The sequence below is a fragment of the Ananas comosus genome, linkage group 2, assembly GCF_001540865.1.
Source record: "Ananas comosus cultivar F153 linkage group 2, ASM154086v1, whole genome shotgun sequence".
NCBI lineage: Eukaryota > Viridiplantae > Streptophyta > Magnoliopsida > Poales > Bromeliaceae > Ananas > Ananas comosus.
In genome coordinates, this window is record NC_033622.1 from 1334947 (window position 1) to 1353814 (window position 18868).

General features: G+C 36.1%; 2 protein-coding genes across 2 annotated transcripts; one reads left to right on the plus strand and one right to left on the minus strand.

The window, feature by feature from the left end:
- On the plus strand, positions 276-4480 carry LOC109704522 (WAT1-related protein At4g30420-like). The gene is made up of 7 exons (XM_020225273.1): positions 276-582; positions 1217-1285; positions 1402-1518; positions 3345-3573; positions 3649-3807; positions 3882-4033; positions 4163-4480. The coding sequence occupies exons 1-7, from the start codon at positions 392-394 to the stop codon at positions 4356-4358; spliced, it is 1113 nt and encodes a 370-aa protein (XP_020080862.1). The 5' UTR covers positions 276-391; the 3' UTR covers positions 4359-4480.
- LOC109704533 (tetraspanin-8) lies at positions 4863-7906 on the minus strand. The gene is made up of 2 exons (XM_020225281.1): positions 7260-7906; positions 4863-5479 (listed from the first exon to the last, which is right to left on the minus strand). The coding sequence occupies exons 1-2, from the start codon at positions 7767-7769 to the stop codon at positions 5153-5155; spliced, it is 837 nt and encodes a 278-aa protein (XP_020080870.1). The 5' UTR covers positions 7770-7906; the 3' UTR covers positions 4863-5152.

Below are 18868 nucleotides of genomic sequence, written 5' to 3' on the forward strand. Positions count from 1 at the left end.
TGAGATCAGTACCTCTGATCTTAATGAAATTTTTATTTTCGGCCGTTTATTTTTAGACTACTCGTTTCATAGGTAAATGATGTCAAAAAATTATGAAATTTAGTTTCCAAATATTTTTAATAGTACTATAGATCAAGTCTAACGGAGCCGATCGTCGATTTGAAAGCCGAATCATTGAAAACAACTTGGTAGCACGGAGGCCTCCGTGCTACCGATAGTATACCAGCCTAGCTATATATATATATATATATAGAGGTGCATCACTCTTTTCCTCACAATAAATCCAATAATAACACGGTTTCCACTGTGAACTAAGCTAAGCCCCTCTCCTCTTCTTCTTCTTCGTTTTCTTCTTCTTCTTCTTCTTCTTGTTGCTTTGGGAGGTGTAGCCATGGGTGGCCACTCATGCTTTGAGGAGTACAAACCTGGAGTGGCAATGGTGGCCGTGCAGTGCATCTACGCGGCCATGTCGCTCTCGGCAAAGGCCGCGTTTACGGAGGGGATGACCCCCATGGTGTTTGTGGTCTATAGGCAAGCCATTGCCACCCTAGTATTGCTTCCTGCAACCATCCTCACAAAAGGGTTCTCTCTCTCTCTCTCTCTCTCTCTCTCTCTCTCTCTCTCTCTCATGTTGTTTATATTCAGCTTGTATGTTCATACACTCAATCTTTTATCACATCTCCTACTTTATTCTCACAAAAGATTTTCTCTCTCTCTCTCTCTCTCTCTCTCTCTCTTGTTAATTGTATCTAGTATATCTACTTGTATGTTCATACACGATACTTGTCGGTCCTTTATTACATCTCATACTGAATTGAACCATATTCCTTTAAGCCTACGTGAAATAACTGTAATTTACTAAACGATCGATAGAAATTAAAGTATGAAATCAGATGGAAAAAATTATATAGGTGAAACACACACAAATGAACAATAATACTCTCTAGATCTCTCTCTCTCTCTCTCTCTCATATTTCCTTTTGGTCTGTACCTGATGCATCTTTCAGTGTATTCCGCATTCATCATTTCTATTCTATCTAATTCAATCAATTATTCGACAATACGTAACCTCGTTGGATAGTAGAGATTGAATTATAAGATAAGATGCATAACTGATAAAAGTATGCATGTGATACATATGTACAAATTAGGTACAAACACAAAAAAGTATTTATCTTTCTCTCTCTTAATTAGCTAGTTGTTGATGTTTGTGTAGGGGAAGGCTAAGTGACATGGCAGTAGGAACGAGGGGATTTGCTTTGGTGTTTGTGACCTCCCTTATTGGGTAAGTAATTAATTAAAAGAAAAAAGATCTCCATATATAGCTATAGACCTTTTTGTATGGATTCTTTTTTTCCAAAAAAAAATAATTAATTTTTTTTATTTGTTTAAAATTAACAGTGGCACACTCAATCAATTCTTATACTATCAAGGATTACATTTGGCCTCTTCATCAGTAGCAACTGCTATGGTCAATCTCACACCAGCTGTCACTTTTGTTATGGCTGCTTCTGTTGGGTAATTAAGTTCCTCACATTATTTATTTTTTATTCAAAATTTAATTTAATTATTTCTCTTTTTTTTAGAAAATTTGTCTTTTGTTTTATGTTTCTTGTTTGTTTTTTTTATCAAGAAGTGTTCTAGAAGATTCTAAGCTTTGCTATGGCCCTTTTGTCTTTTAATTAACTTGCACTCTGGGCTAATTAGCTAGAAGATCTACCATCACTGTAAATATAGAGAAGTGTGTGTAAAAATAGCATTACTCTTAATAAAATGTGATTAGAGATATTATTTCAAATCTTGTTATTTCAAAACTCAAACATTCTTTTTATAAAAAAAGTATATATATTTGACACATCTACACAAAGTGATGCCTTATAAATCCTACTTTTGATATATCTACACATGAGTCCGACTACTATACTCTTGTGATCAGTATAGTCTCCTTTATACTCATAAGTTTTCGACCGTTAGATCTAACTTTTTGACCATTTTCATTTATTAGATTACACAATTCAATTAACCACCAATTCAACCCTAAGAGACCACTATTATCCTAATCGGTGATCATTATCATCCTAACCGCACATCCCTTCATCCAACAGTTGAAAACTCATGAGTACAAAAGGCTCTATACTTATAAGAGTATAGTAGCTCTAGCCATCTACACATGTCATACATACATTTAAAGTTTATCTTAATATTTTGAATAGTGTTAACATAAATCCCTGGCTCCATTTTCTACAAGTTCGGTTTTTTTGGGTTTTCCTTTGTGTTTGTGAGGTTGTTAATTTGTCTCCACCTTCAATTCTTTCATTATATGTAATAGTTTTTTAATTTACATATGTTATGCATGTGAGTAGTGCGGATGTTAATATATATTTCTGGACCAGTTTTTTTTAAAAATCGATCTTTTGGGTAAATGGAATGCCCCCACTTGAATTTTGAATCATGCAAATGTAGTGTAACATGGGCATGTGTTTAGTACCTGTACCTACGAGCATGTGCTATTGTAGAATCATCTCATTTTGGGTCCGTAAGCTTTCTAATGTATTAGAAATTACAAATTCAAATATTAACATATTAGAGTATGAACAAATCCCTAATGCATTATTTTATTTTTTTTTTTTTTTTTTTGGAGAATAGGTAGCAGGCTACCTGCTTCATTCATTGAAGATATAAATTAGGCTACAGGGGTGAGGCAACCAGGGCCTCGAAAGAAGAAAAACCACGAAAAAAAAAAAAAATCAAGAGAGGCCTTTCCAAAAAACAATCGGCTGCTTGAGCCTTCCCACCATTAATTACCTAACTTATTATTGGCATAATAAGTTAGGTAATTATTCTATATGATTAAAATTGGATTAATTATTCTCTAGTTTATAGAGAATAAAGTTGGATTAATTTCTAATAGCTAACTTAACCATAAAATTCAACAAAATATTTAATTTCAACTAACAATAAAAACTCAATTAAAAAAAAAAATAGAAGTTAAAGCTAATTCGAGGTCTCCGTAAATTTTTCCCAATTATTTATGAATGTTAGGATAATTTTGATGTTATTGTAGAATTATTTCAATTATTTAAAGAATTAATGACATAAAAAATCTGTGTCCCATGATGCTGAAAAGTTTTCTTTTTCCCTTTATTTCTCAACATAATCCAGTGTACATACAAAAAACATTTTAGGTTTAGAGCTTATTCTATAAATTAAGCTGTAATTTGGACTACTTTCATATCATATATTTACTCTCCTATTGTTACAAATTTCTTGTACTTTTACATAAAACTTTTCTCTTTTTTTTTTTATTTAAAAAAACTAAATCCTAACTAAAAATGTTATACCAGATTAGAGAAAGTGAATCTGAGAAGCTTGAGAAGCATGGCTAAGGTGATTGGGACTATTATTTGTGTCGGTGGAGCTATTTCGATGGCGTTTTTTAAAGGTCCAAAGCTTCTAAATGCGGATTATCACAAGCTAATCACACTTCTACACTCGGTGACCGACAAATGGATCGCAGGCGCGCTATTTCTCATTGGCAGCAGTTTTTGCTGGTCACTTTGGCTCATCTTGCAGGTACTAGATTTGCTTTGCGCTTCGAAAACTAAAGAGAACTAAAAACTTCAAACATTTGTATTTTTATTCTACCAGGTGCCACTTTGCAAATCGTATCTCGACCCGTTATCGCTGTCGGCGTGGATGTGCCTCTTATCAACTTTTCAGTCAGGTATACTCACATTCTTCCTGTTACCGGATTTGAGTGCTTGGAGAATTACTTCTCTTATCGAACTCTTCGCTTGCATATTCGCGGTAAGTTTTTGTTAGCGAAAAGTTTCTTCTTTTTGAAAAAGAACAGTTTTATCATCTGTAAACTATATGTGTAGGGTATATTTGGATCATGTGTTACCTACTGTCTCCAAACTTGGTGTGTATCAAAAAGGGGGCCTTTGTATTCTGCAATGTTTAATCCCCTTTGCACTGTAATTACTACGGTTTCGGCTTTCTTTGTGCTTCATGAAGAACTTCACATTGGAAGGTACACGACGTTACCAGTTTACTTCTCTTGTTTCAGAATATGATAAAACATATCATCAGAGAAATATGAAATTCGATATCTTGAAACAAAATTAAGTAGTTTTTTTTTCATTTTTCTGTACTGTCGCAGCTTGATCGGAGCTATTGCGGTTGTCGGAGGGTTGTATGTAGTGTTATGGGGCAAAGCTGAGGATCTGAACAAGATTAAGCCAATTCCTAGCGACGGTCGGACGAAGATCGCAATCATTGTAGATGCGCGACATGTCAGTGGCGAGAGTGCTGTCAGAGAACCCCTCATTGCAGAAAAAGCGCAGGTTGAAAGTTAGATGAAAAATGTGTATGCATGAGTTCAATTTCTGTTCTTTATTTATTTTGGGCTGTAATAACATGAAAGGTCTCTCATACTATTCGCGAATTTCAATCTCTTCTTTGCCTTTAAATTAAAAAATAACATTTGAGTTGAGTACGGAGTTGCGGGAATTTACTACATGGCCCAAGTGACTACACATACTCGGAGCAAAGGCGCAAGAACATTCACTTTCTACACCACATTTTGAAGATCCACTATAAAACAAACTTACCATCGAAAAAGATAAGCAGCAGCAGTTTACGAACTCGATCTTTAAAGGTCACAAAAATACAAAAATAAAAACTCTTAACTTGAATCTTCTGCTTCTGCACTTAAATCTTCTGCTTCTGCTGTATCAACTTCTAAATCATCGGACTACAAGGAACAGAAACACAATGTTTTGCACGACATCAATAGCCTAGATCGTACGAGTTGTTTCTTAAAACAGAGATTTCACGTATCATATATAGTGGAAAATGAATACAACAAAGCCACAAGAATAAGGAAAGAAAAGAACAGAACAGAAGCCCGCCGACAACTTTATACAATACCAAGTCCTACATTAGCTCTAATGAATACAGTGAAAGCAACTAATACAACAAATGAGCCACGGAAAACAACATGGATACAACAGCTAGATATGTACTAAAGCTAGCACGTAAACGACAAATCAATACCATCTGCGATGTACAAAAGTTACAGAAGAAACATAACAGAAAAAGAAAACAATACTAGTAAATCCACTGACATAGGAGGCGAGAAGGAAGTCCTCTAAGGATATCTTCCTTTCCATCCACCGTAGCCGTACGCATTGTCGCGCCGAATGTTCCGGAATGCGCAGCATCCGACCGAGTAGACCATGATGAGGAAGACGAGGACGACAATATTTATGATGGCGACCTTCTTCCAGTCCTTCTTGATGTTGGCGAGCACGCCGGCCTTGCAGGACTGGCAGCCATAGCAGAGGGTCGACGGGTCGTTGTTCCACGCCGAGCAGTCGGTGTTGTTGGTCGAGGTCAATGTCGTGGAGTTCACGGTCCACACAGTTGGACTCACATAGGTGAAGTCGCATTCGGTGGGCGGTTTGCAGCATCCAGACTACAGAGAGAGAGAGAGAGAGAGAGAGAGAGAGAGAGAGAGAGAGAGGCAAGTTAAAAAAAGTTATTAGGGCAAGAGTGCTAAAAATAACATATGAGCTATGGTCTATGATTTAGTTTGGATTGTTAGTTATACAAATGGCCTAAAGTGACTCAGAAAAAGTAGTATCAGAAACTGGAGCATCCCAGTAAGTATTAGGAGATGATTTAGATGATTTGAAAAGAATGTTACCAAACATGATTTAGATGATTTGAAAAAAATGTTACCAAACACTCGAAACTGAAATTGTTTGAGATGGCCTCTGAGATGAGGAAAGATGCAGTTTACAAAGAAAATTTGAAACCTAGTTGTCTCAATTTCGCTTATCAGAATTTGAATTTATATCACAGCTAAGAGCGTGATGCAAAAGCAGAGTTGGAAACCCAAAAAGAAAGGTAAAACCAGGATCAACCAAAACAGAAAAGATAAACTCAGATAACTCAGAAAGGTACTTTTGATAAAAGAATCACCTACAAAGTCACCTACAAAGTTGAGAGGACCTGGTGACCGAATCAAGAACTTTAGCATAAACGTAAAATAAAGCTAATATTAAACATTGCTAGATGATCAAAGGCAAAAGATACCGAGAATCTGAAAAAGAACAGAAGTTCAGTTCAATTAAATACACAATTGATGTCCAATTTACCAGATAAGGAAACTAAGAAAGGTGCCTGTTTAATTTCTGAGAAGTTCCAACATTTTCTGAGAAGTAAAATTCAAGTGAAGTAAAATTTTCTGATGTTCACTTGAACTTGTTATCTGGTAAAATTCAAGTGAACATAAGTGGAAACTAAGAAAGGTGCCTGTTTCCGTCTATACGAAAAGAAGACTAAATCAGAAAGAAATTAAAGTACGAATTTGATCAGAGGAAGAACAATCTCAGAACTAGAAGCATCAGGACTTAATAATGAGGCAATTTATTTACCAATGGGACCACACACCTGAACAAAATGAGAGTACAATATATGGTCCATATGAACAAAGAGACATGTAATATTGGATAATTAGGGCAAGTTACAAGAGCAATTTAGAATGGATAGTTAGAGAACATTTTAAGAAACAAAAAGAATTTAGAACTAATGCGCGAAAACGTCAGTTTAGAAGTGAAGTACTCAAACATAGATAGCAGATTAATGAAAATACTAAACTAGTTGTGCTCAGAATCATCAGAAACAAAAACAAAAGAATGTTTTGAAGAACATGGCTTCTAAGATACATAAAATTCCTTACAAAGTTCTTTGATAACATATCAAACAATGTTAAATTACTAATCAGAACAGTAAGAGACAGATTTTATGATATAATTAACAAATTGTTAATAAGAGTTAGCACCTACAATATCCCTAGTCTAATTAAAAAATCAGGATCGAGGAATATTTTTGTAACCCTTCAAAGAAAAAAAAATGTACATAGTAAAACAAAGATATCAAAACTGCAAAAAAAAATATTTTGCAATAGCAAATTGACAAATTTTGCACGTCTAGAACAGTAAAAGACAAATTAAAAATAAAAAAGGTGCCCAAAAAAAAAAAACCTAAAACGGAGCGTAGCCATTATGTAGACGGTTAATCTACAACCAAAACCACCTGGTAAGTTAAATTCTACTAAAATTCACCCAAAAAAAAAAGAAGAATCCCAAAAATCCCCCCAAAATCCACACAACAACAACAACAACAACAGCAGCAGCAGCAACGAGATGAGAAGACATGATCTACAATTAACCGTTTCGAGCCAATCATACCTGAATCGGGGAGAGATTGTCCCTGATGAACTGATCGAAGGTCTCGTTGCCCTGCTGGAGCCGCTCGCAAATCTTAGAGTCCTGCAAGCAGCTCCGGATCTTGGCCCAGTTCTTGGAGTTGTCGACGCGCTTCTGGAGCCAGTGGGAGTAGTCGCCGAGGCGGTACTCCTTGAACCCGCGGTTGGAGACGGCCTCGCCGGCGCCCTTGTTGGTGACGAGGAAGGCGAAGAGGGTGAAGGCGAAGAGGAGGAGGATGAGGAGGAACATGGCGACAAGGTAGAGCCAGAGGAGGAGGGAGGCCCTGCAGCAGGCGCCGACGAGGCCGGCGAGGGAGACGAGCATGAGGAAGGCGCCGAGGACGATGAGCGGCACCGTGAGGAAGCGCTCGCACTCGGTGCCGGACCCGCCGCCGCGGGTGGCGAGCCACACGCCGCCGCCGAGCACGGGCACGGAGAGGAGGAAGGTGAGGAGGTTGAGCACCCCGATGAGGTTGTTGCTGAGCCTAAACATCGCGATCCACCCCAACCAATGCCCACGCGTAGCACTCCGAGGATGATGAGGTCGTGGTAATGGAGATAGATAGAGAGAGAGAGAGAGAGAGAGAGAGAGAGGAGTGGGGACGAAGACGAAGAGGGAGAGGGAGAGGGAGAGGGGGTTTATAAGGATTGTGAAGCCGTGTGATGATGAGTGGTTGGTGGAGGAGAAGGAGAGGGGAAAATGTTCGCGTACGGTTTCTGGGGGGGACCCGCTGCTTTGAGATTCGCGCAGGTCTGCGAGATGAACGATGCATGTGATCGTCTCACGTGGGGATCGTGATTTTTATTCTGAGGTGAAGGGGAAGGGGTAGAACCGTAAAAAGGTGGCGAGCGTTATATAACGCGGAAGTGGTTTCCCCCCGTAACAGTTAATTTCGTATAATAATATATACATTCTAAAGTAAATATTTTTATATTTTTATCATAAAACTATGCTGCAACCTTATTAATAGCACCAAGTTATTAGTATTATTAAATTTTCGATTCTTAGATGATGCGATATAAGATTAGGATGATAATAGCACCCTTAAATTTGAATGAGTGGTTGTTTGAATAGTATAATCTAACGTATTGAAATTATGGTAAAAGAAATTCATCTATCAACAGAAAATTTAATAGCACAAGTGCTTAGGGCCTGTTTGTTTCGAGAAAAGTGGGGTGGAAGTGGGACGGGGAAAGTGACTTTCGGTGAAAAACTGACCACTTTCGTTGTTTGGTTCACCGTAATTTTATTACGCCCGAAAGTCCAGTTCACCTAAAATAATGAACTTGACTTCGCCCTCCCATTGGGCGAAATCAATTCCGGTGAAGTGAAAAAAAAGCAAGAATGGATTAATGTGTTAAGGTTACCTCTTCTAAAATATGATCAAATTTGATTAGGTAAGCTTTAATATATTTTTTGTTTAATTTGTACATTTAGAAAATGATGAAAAATGAATTTGTTAAATGTTAATAATTTTTTAACTTTTAGAATTTTATTTGTTGCATTATTATAATTTATATGCAAACAAATAATATAATTTTTTTTAAATTTTATTTTATAATTATACATATATAAAATTATATACATATATAATTATATTAATTTTATTTATTATAATTTATTATTCACTATAAGTTACAAAATAGACAATGATATCACTTTGGAGGTAAGTATACCGGGGGTGGAGAGCTACACTTTTTACGTCATCTACTTCCTACCATACAAACAATAGAACTCGCAGAACTGCACTTCCACAGTTAGAAACAAACAGCAGAAGTGATCTAATTTTCACCCCAACTCCACTTCAACTCAAAGTCCACTTCCACCCCAAGTCTACTTACATTGAAACAAACATGCCCTTAGGGCATGTTTGTTTGGATGGAAGTAGGGTGGAAGTGGAGAAGAGGAAGGTCGTTTTCACCCTAAACGACCACTTCCGTTGTTTGGTTCGTCATAAAAAGTTACGGTCGAAACTCGAGTTAATCTCAAACGGCGTAATTAACTCCGCCCTATCGTAGGCCGAAATCAATTACGGTGAAGAAAGGTGAAAAAAAATAATAAAATAATATAATAGATAAAGCTAGTTATATTTAAATATATTTAATTATGATACTAATTATTTTTTTATTCAGTTAATATATCTAAAATATGATAAAAATTGATTAATTAAGTATTAATATTTTTTTATTTTATAATTTTATTATTGTATTACTATAATTTATGTATAAAAAAATAATTTAGTTATTTTAAATTAAATTTTAATTATATAAAAATATAATTATATTATTTTTATTTATTAAAATATTTATTATTTATATATAAATTAAAATTTTATACTATACACTTTCTATCAAACAAACAGCAGAACTGATGAAACTTCACTTTTATAACTACAAAACAAACAGCGGAGAAGAAGTAGTTTTCACCGAACTCGAAACAAACAGCGGGAAAGAAGTCGTTTTCACCGAACTCGAAACAAACAGTGGGGAAGAAGTCGTTTTCACTGAACTCCAGTTCAACCCAAAGTCCAGTTTCGGTGAATATTGTGTATTAATATTAAGGGTCAAATGCATACAGCTCCCTGCAAACATAGCCAATTGCGGATATATCCCTGCAAAATCGAAACTCCATAAGTTGTCCCTGCAAAAGTCCCAAGTTATGCAGATATGTCCCTGCAGTTAACATCCGTTAGTGAGCTGTTTGTTTTTTAATAGCGAAGTCGTGAAATGACCATTTTACCCTCACAAATATATCCCTCCAAAAGTTTTCCTCTTCCCCTTTTCTTTCTTTTCCTCTTCCGGCCGCCGGAGCGGATGGCGGCGACGGCGCGGGTCGACCTCGCCGGCGACGAAGAAGAAGGAAGAGAAAGAATGAGAGGAAGAAAAAAAGGGAAGAGGAAGAAGGAGAGAAAGAGGGAGAAGAAGAGAGAAGAGAAAGATAAAGAGGGAAAGGGTTCGTCGCCGCGCGCCGCCGCCGGATCTTCTCCCTCGCCGGCGACGAAGAAGAGGGAAGAAGAAGAGGAAGAGGGAAAGAAAGAGGGAGAGGAAGAAGAAGAGGGAGAGGAAGAGGGTTCGCCGCCGCCGTCGCATTTTCTCCCTCGCCGGTGATGAAGAAGAGGGAAGAGGAAGAGGGAGAGGAAGAAGAAGGGAGAAAAGGGAAGAGGGAGAGGAAGAAGGAGGAAAAGAAAGAGAGAGGGTTCGCCGTCGCCGCCGTCGTCGCTGCCGTCGCTGCCGCTGTCGCCCTCGCCGGCGACGAAGAAGAGGGAAGAAGAAGAGGAGGAAGAAGAAGGGTAGAACCGTAAATTCACGTTATAATTAACCATGGTTAAGTATTTTAACCGTGGTTAATAAAAATTTTCTAACAGATCTGGACGGCAGGGACATATCTGCATAACTTTAGACTTTTGCGGGGATAACTTATGGAGTTTTCGTTTTGCAGGGATATTTCTGCAATTCACTATGTTTGCAGGGACGTGTATGCAAATAACCCTAATATTAATATCTAAGTATTATTACAAAGATATAATACTTATATTTGTATAAGTATTATTTAAATGAGAGAAATGTTATTCATATCACTGAAATTTAATCGTAAATATTACACGCACTACAGGAAGCTTTATATGACATTTATAGATTTTTATTTTTAAATTGTTAATATTAAAAAGAATATAAAAGTAGGATAAAATTAGTATAAAAAATAGATCTTTAGATAAAAAGAACATCAAATTTAAGAAACGTTTGGTTGGGCTTAAATGTTAAATGCAAGCAATTAGTGCATATATATTTCTTTTTTTATTAGATGTTATAAATAATATTGTAACTATAAATTATTTGCTTAGTTACATACGGTTGAAAAATATATTAATAATATTTTATTATTATTATTATTTTGTCTCACAAGTGGATGGTTGCATTATAAAAATAAATAAAAAGTAGGCAAATGGATAAAAGGCCAAAAAAGAGAGGAAAAAAAAAAAAAAGAAAAAGGAAAACAGTGCGCAGTTTGTACCGACTCACCTGGTTGCGCAGTTCAAATGCGAGGCTTGTCTTAAAACAATGGAAAAATTGGGGGACATTGGGACGTGCTTATTAGTTTCAGGAGCACATTTTTGCAGGTAGTGTCCCAAACCTCTTACTTATTCAAATTTNTTTGTATAAAAAATTCAAGTTTTGAATTTTTGTAAACTGAATTGTCTTTTTCAATTTTACAGATTTAGACCGATTTTTTAGAAAATTGTTCAAAATACTTTTATTTCTTTCTCTCTCTCCTTTTTTTTCTCTCGTAATTTTTTTTCCTCTCCGAAAAGAGAGACAGAGGCGGCCCGCCTCACCTTTATCCCGGCGCTCTCGCTCGCATCTGGGCACCATCCGCCCTCCTCGCCTCCAACCCCACAAAAGCGCTGCCCTTTAAGATGTCCCTCCGCGCCTCCGCCTTATGCACCCTCACCTGCGCGCTCACCCCCCACCCTCCTCGCCTCCGGTTTCGTTGAGGCTACGCGGCGATTCTCAATTTTTTTATCAATTTTTTAAAATTTCGGTCTGAATCTATAACATCAAAAAACGATAATGTAATTTTGTAAAATTTCAAAACTGGTGGATTTTTTATGCAAATTGGCCTACTTGTTAAAGTAGAACGAAAACTAGTGCTGCTATAAATATCTCACATAATAATATCTAATAATATCTTATCTATACAACTAATAAAAGGCGAACCCTCAACCCGCCACGCGTCGCCTCCGCAGCGAACCCCGCCCTGCAGTGGGCTCCCCGCGTTTTGCGGGTGCCTCGGGCGCGAGAGAGAGAGGGAGAGAGAGAACAGAGGGAGGAGAGAGAGAGAGAGCGCACAGAGAGAGGGGGAGAGAGAGAACAGAGGGAGAGAGAGAGAGCAGAGTAGAAGGAGAGAGAGAGAGAGAGCTCAGTCTCTCTCTCCCTCTCTCTGCTCGCGTGCGCCCGCGAGAGGGGACCCGCGCACATGGTAGGCCCCCCCCGGCTCTCTCTCTCTCTTTCTCTTTCTCTCTCTCTCCCTCTCTCCACCCCCATCCCCCGGTGCCCTCCCCCTCTCTCTCTCTCCGCGCGAGAGGGCCCACGTGCGCGTGACCCGCGCCCGACGGGTGCGGGTCGCCCGGAGGGGTTCCCGGCCCGCGCCCCCCGCGCGCGTGCTTCCCCCTCCTCCTCCTCTTTACCTCCCCTCCCCCTCCACGGTTCTCTCCCACTCTCCCCCCCCCCCCTTTCTCTCTCTCTCTTCCTCTCCCAGCGGGCCTGCAGTAGGAGTCGTGGGTCGACGGTAGCGGGCGGCTGAGCCCGGGCGGGCGGCAGTGGGGCGGCGCGCGCGGGGCGCGGCGAGCCGGCGCGAGCGGCGGGCGAGCGGGGCGCGGAGCGAGCCGGCGCAGGCGTGGCGGGCGAGCGGCAGGGCGCGCGGGCGAGCGGGCGGGGGCGCGAGCGGGCGCGCGGCGCGGGCGATGCTGCGGGGGGCGAGCGGGCGCGCGGGGCGCGGCGAGCTGGCGGCGAGCCGCGCGGGCGAGCGGGCGAGCTGGCGCGGGCGCGAGGCGGGGTTTTTTTTTTTTTTTTTTTTGCTTTTTCCATGTGGATCCACTCTCCCCCCTCTCTCTCCTCTCTCTCTCTCCTTCTCCTTTTTTTCCTTTCTAACGTCCACTTCTCTCTTTCGTCTCTCTCTCTCTCTCTCCCTTTCTTTTTTTTTCCCTTTCTACATATTGCCACTCCTCTCTCTCTCTCTCTTCTCTCTCTCTCTTTTTCCCTTTTCTACTAACTTTTTTTTTCCGTTATTTTGCAGTATTGTGACTCACATCCAAAAAATAAAAATTTACACTTAAATTTTAAATTAAAATTAAAATTAAAATAAAAATTTTAAATCGAATCTCTTATTTTGATGGATTGCGGGCGAGCGGGAGCGGGCGCGAACCAGCGTGGAGCGGGCTTTTTTTTATACTTTTTCCTGTGGGACCCACAAAATTTAAAAAAATAAATATAAATTTAAGTTACATAAAAAAAATAAAAATAAAAATTTTAATTTTAAATATAAATTAAAATTTAAATTTAAATTTTAAATCGAATCTCTTATTTTGATGGATCGCGAGCGGGAACTAGCGCGAGCCGACGCGGAGCGGGCTTTTTTTTTTGCTTTTTCCCTGTGGAACCCACAAAATTTTAAAAAAATTAAATATAAATTTAAATTTTAAACTGAATCTCTTCTTAACAGAAATTAAAATTTTGTACTTTAATTTAACATTTTAAATTTAAAATATAAATCTATATCTATATATCCTTTTAATCGGGAATCCTACGCCGGTACGGCCGGACTCTCTGCGTTTCGAATTTTAAACAACTCAGGTAAAGAAGACAACTCAAAAGAATTATCATTTGATTCTATTAATGTGTTATGTTTACAATTTTAATTTAGATCTTAAAATAAAAAAATTAAACAAGTTTGTTCAAAATATTTGGTAAATTACGTAAATTTTCCGCCGCGAAGCGCGGGTCTTCACTAGTATTATTAATATATGAACAAATCCATATGTGCATAGTCCAATCAATGACACTGTTGGTGACCAAAGCATATCTCAATGAGGAAAAGTGTTAGCTTCACACGGAATTTGATTCTGGTATATTTTTTCTATCCCAAACACCAAGTAGAATATAACGAACACCAAACACCAAACACCAAACACCAACACGTGTATTATTATCAATTTTATATTTCCACGTGTTCTGGGCCATATGCGAAGGCTAAAAATATCTACTTGGCTCATGGGTGACACTAGAAATTATTGGGTGAAACTGGTCTATGCTCCTTTTTTCTTTTTTTTTTTAACATAAATTCAAATTAGAAAGAGTAATTATTTCTCAATTATTTTTAAAAGGATATTTGCCAGGCATACTTCCTCAAAGTGAAAATGTCGCATATTTACCCTTCTAAATTTTAAAATATTTCTTATTTTGTAAATTTTAAATTTTAAACTATATTTCTGAAGCGATCAACGCTTTAATGATTAATAATGACAATCACAGCAATATTTATAAGAGAGAGATCAATTTATGTTGCTTTCTATTAGGAAACCAAGAGTATTTATTTTGCTTTAATAATAGGGAAAACTTCAAAAACCCCCCTTGTGGTTTCGTAGTTTCTCACTTTGCCCCCCTGTGGTTTAAAATGTATCAATTTGCCCCCCTGTGGTTTCTTTTTTCTCTTTTTCTTATCAATTTTATTATTTTTTTTTTAAATCAGTTATAAAGTTAAAATTAAAGGGTACTAAAGTGAATATTTGATAAATCTAGATGGGTATCTGAAGTTTTTTGTGTATAATTTAATTAAATATTAACGAAAAAGCAACCGAAAAGATAAAAACGAAACCACAAAGGGACAATTTGATACATTTTAAACCACAGGGGGGCAAAGTGAGAAACTATGAAACCACAGGGGGGGTTTCTGAAGTTTTCCCTTAATAATAAAATCGATAAAGGTAAAATAATCTTTTTAGGTAAACTATGATATCTTTTGATATATTTATAAATTTTTAAAGTTTACATACATATATATTTTTCTAACTTTGTAATAGTATATTTCTATTTATTTTGTTTTCTACTATACTACCAGTACATGACTAAGAGGAAGGATATGACCAATTACTTTAAACAAAAATACTACATAATCTTTTTCTCTTTAATCCTATCATCTATGCGTCCAAAAACAATAATTTATCTGTTGAACTTGTCACATTTTTGTTCGGCCAAACTTATCCTATTATCGCTCAACTTCAATTAGACTATATAGAAGAAAACAAAAAAAAAAGAAAATGAAAAAAAAACAAAAAGGTGTAGGGTGTGAAAGTGCCTAATGGAGCCATTAAACTTTCTACTAGTGTTAGGTGTAGTAGTTACTGCTTTTATAACTCTGCACACATTAATCAACATAGAGATTTTATTTTCTTTGAATCTTTTAATGCCAAACAGATTTTACTTAGAACAGCAGAAACTTTTTGATATATATACTATTTTTACATCTAAAAAAGTCGTCAGCACGGATACCTTTTATTGAACTTTTCAAACTTATTGACAGCTACTCGTGTAACAATCACTGACTCCATGGTTGTTAAATTAGAGAAAAATTATATTAAGCATGTTGAAGCCAATTTTTTTAAGCCAAAATTTTTATATTAACACTCAAACTTTTGAGTGGAGATTTAACATTTAATTAATTAAAAAAAATAAAATGTTTTTTAATCATCATTTGCTAATAAAGAAAATTATTGCTCACAATCTGCGCATTCATACACCACGCATCGACCGACATGGGATTGTGTTTTTCATTCCAACTTAGAAGTACAGTTTAAACTTTGTACATATAAGAGAAATTATTACTTGCGCCAAATCTATAATTTAAATATGATACACTACTAAAATTACATCAGAATCTAAATTATTAGATGTGCTTTATAACATTTAAATTTTTTTATATTAGAAAATTTAATTTTTCTATATTGTTGATTTTTCGGAGTACAATTTTTAAATAATGAGCATGCGGTGTACGGAGTGTAAGTGTACACCCGGTGCAGGCATAAACTAATTCAACAACTGTTTTTTTTTTTATATATATTTTTTTCTTATTCCGCTTCGCCGCGTGCGGTTAATGTTCCCAATCTCGTTTGGTTTTCTCACGTCGGCTCCCGGAGAGAGCGCCACGTGTCATGTACGATGATAGAGGATTAAGCGAACGTGAATCCGCATAGAGAGAGCCGTGTGGAAATTAACCGCGCCGCGTTGGTTGGTGGGACCGCCACGTGGTCAAAGTTTGTGCGTCCACGCGGCGGGTTCGGATTGGGCCAAATTGGACGGGCGTGGTCAAAGCAACGCGAGGATGCGAAAGCGCTACGAAAACGTTATATAATAATTGGAAATAAAAATGTGGAAGATACAAATAAAATTGTATTTATATTTCATAGTTACTTGTTTTCATTGTTATAATCATATAAAAAAATTTAACTATAGCAGTTGAAATTATATACACATTGGTTGTAGTTTCAACTGTTCGAAATTATTTTCGATTGTAAAACCTAAATATCCACTTATGTTAGTACACCAAATTCGCACGTAACTCTATTTTCTAAAAAGTACTATAATTGACCTCGCCGTGGGTGACGTCGAAGTTATTTATGAGAGAGAAAAAAATACAAAATAAAAAAAATAGTTGTTGTAATTTTTTTATCTTTTTATGTGCTAGTGCCTATTGCCTAGTGTGTAAAATTTTAGTAATATATATATAAAACAGTGTTATTATTACAGTTTCGAATCTATTAACTTCCTATCAAATAAATAGCATTTTAAAAACAAATTCTCTCAAATTTTAGTCCAGTTATATGTTATTTTAATATAAAGATCATTTACGGACAAACAAACAAACCCTAAACAGGATTTCTTTTCTACACCCTTCTTTGCCATAATCAATTTTACTTGTTTTATTTTAAAAATATAAAATGGACTGGTCGCCAGGAAACAAACACACTCTTCTGTACCCTTCTCATAAAAAAAAAAAAGAAAAAAAATCATATTATCAAATTATTAAATATTAAAAAAAATATTTTTGGTGCTCATTTAAGTATAATAAAGCTAAAGGACCATAAGTAGTTAATGTTACTAAAGGCAATGGTAATAGTTAATACTACTACGCAAAACAGTATTAGAGTGAAAGTATATATAATAATTGATCCATAGCTATATATACAATATGATATTACGTATAAAAATAATAAAATATTTTTCATCATAAATTTCAAACATAGTCTTTTCTAAAAAAAATACAATAAAAATTTATAATTTTTTTTTAAATTTTTTTTAGAGGTTTAAAAAGATTACTTTTATAAAGTTTTATTCTTTATCCATAGTGGTGATGTAGTCCTGAGATCAAATTTGGCACCATGCCCTTGTCACTTTTTATTATTCCACATTATGCATATTCTCATCCATTTCTCATGTTCTAAACTTTTATAATAAGTGTGTAGGACCCTGATCCATTGTACCATTCCACATTAGTCCTTTTCTAGGCATTTTATAATAAATGGTTGGGGCCCTGATCCATTATTTTATCTTTGGGGATGCATGGTACTTGTTTATCATATTTATTTTTTGCTAAATTATAAAAATTTTCTATAAATATTCATTTTTGTACTTTCTCTTCTCTACTTTTTAAAAATTTATATTTTGTCTTCTTAAAATTTTAAAAATATTTTCGAAAGATACGACGTTAACAGAGAGGGCAAAATGAGCAAATTGTCCTAACTTCTTCTATAAATTTTTTTTTTCTTAATATATATTTGTCATTTTGAATGGTATTTACAGTATAAATTATAAAAAATGGACGGAATAATGATGGAACTGAATGGAGGGGGACTAAATGCAATGATTTGAAATGTTGAAGGAGTAAATTATAAATTTTTAAAAATTAGGAAGGAAAAGTAAAAAATCAAGTTTTTATAAGAAGGTTTTCTCTAATTTAGCTTTTATTTTATATGCCAATCTACTCACACAAACAGTTAAAAGTGTCATATAAATTTACCAATAGATTAATAAACTACAATTCTCTTGAAAACCAAATATTGAATATCATTCTTGTAAGATCACAAGATTCAATAATTTATCCTTTCCTATCCACTAATTTCTCAAATTAAGAGCACGTTTGATACCCAAGGCTACTGGCCTGAAAAAGAGTTGAAAGAAAATATATATAAATACTACAACGTAATCGAATCATTGTGAAAGAGTTGAAAGAAAATATATAGTGTTAGGATTCGTCCACTTTGGAACTTATCTAAAATATTTTTAATTCATATGGGATAAGAAATAAATATTTATAATTATCTATTATATTCCTAGTCCACTTGGGATAAAGAATAAATCTAACAGATAAATCCTAATCTGTTTAAATCTCTATCTATCAGAGATTTAGTTAGAATATGATTAGGATTAATGTCTCCCTTATGGCTTATAAATATTTGAGGTATTGNTAACAGATAAATCCTAATCTGTTTAAATCTCTATCTATGTGAGATTTAGTTAGAATATGATTAGGATTAATGTCTCCCTTATGGCTTATAAATATATGAGGTATTGACCATATACGACACACGAAAGACAACAAAAAAAAAAGAATCATCTCTCCATAAAAAATTCTTTTTTGGGTTCGCTCTAGGGCACCATCTGAAACCCTAGAGATTTGGGCGGTGTGCGGCGATCGATTCTAGTAGCCGGATTGCAACGAGTAAGAACAACGTGCAACAAATTGAGACAGAATATTGGCGGATCAACAAGTTCGTAAAACAAGACGAGATTCAATCCTGATAATCGTAATACATTCCGCGAAAAAGAGGTATATAAAAATCTATATGATTTTTGCGAACTATTTATTTGGATATTTAATTATTTTATCCAACATATAGAAATACTACAATGTAATCGAATCATTGTGATCTACGGAGATTACCCTATTTTATTGTACATATACAATTTTTCTGTAATTCCAAAGCGAATCTACAATCAATCCAAAGCGAATCTACAATCAATCGATCGATCAATGAGGAA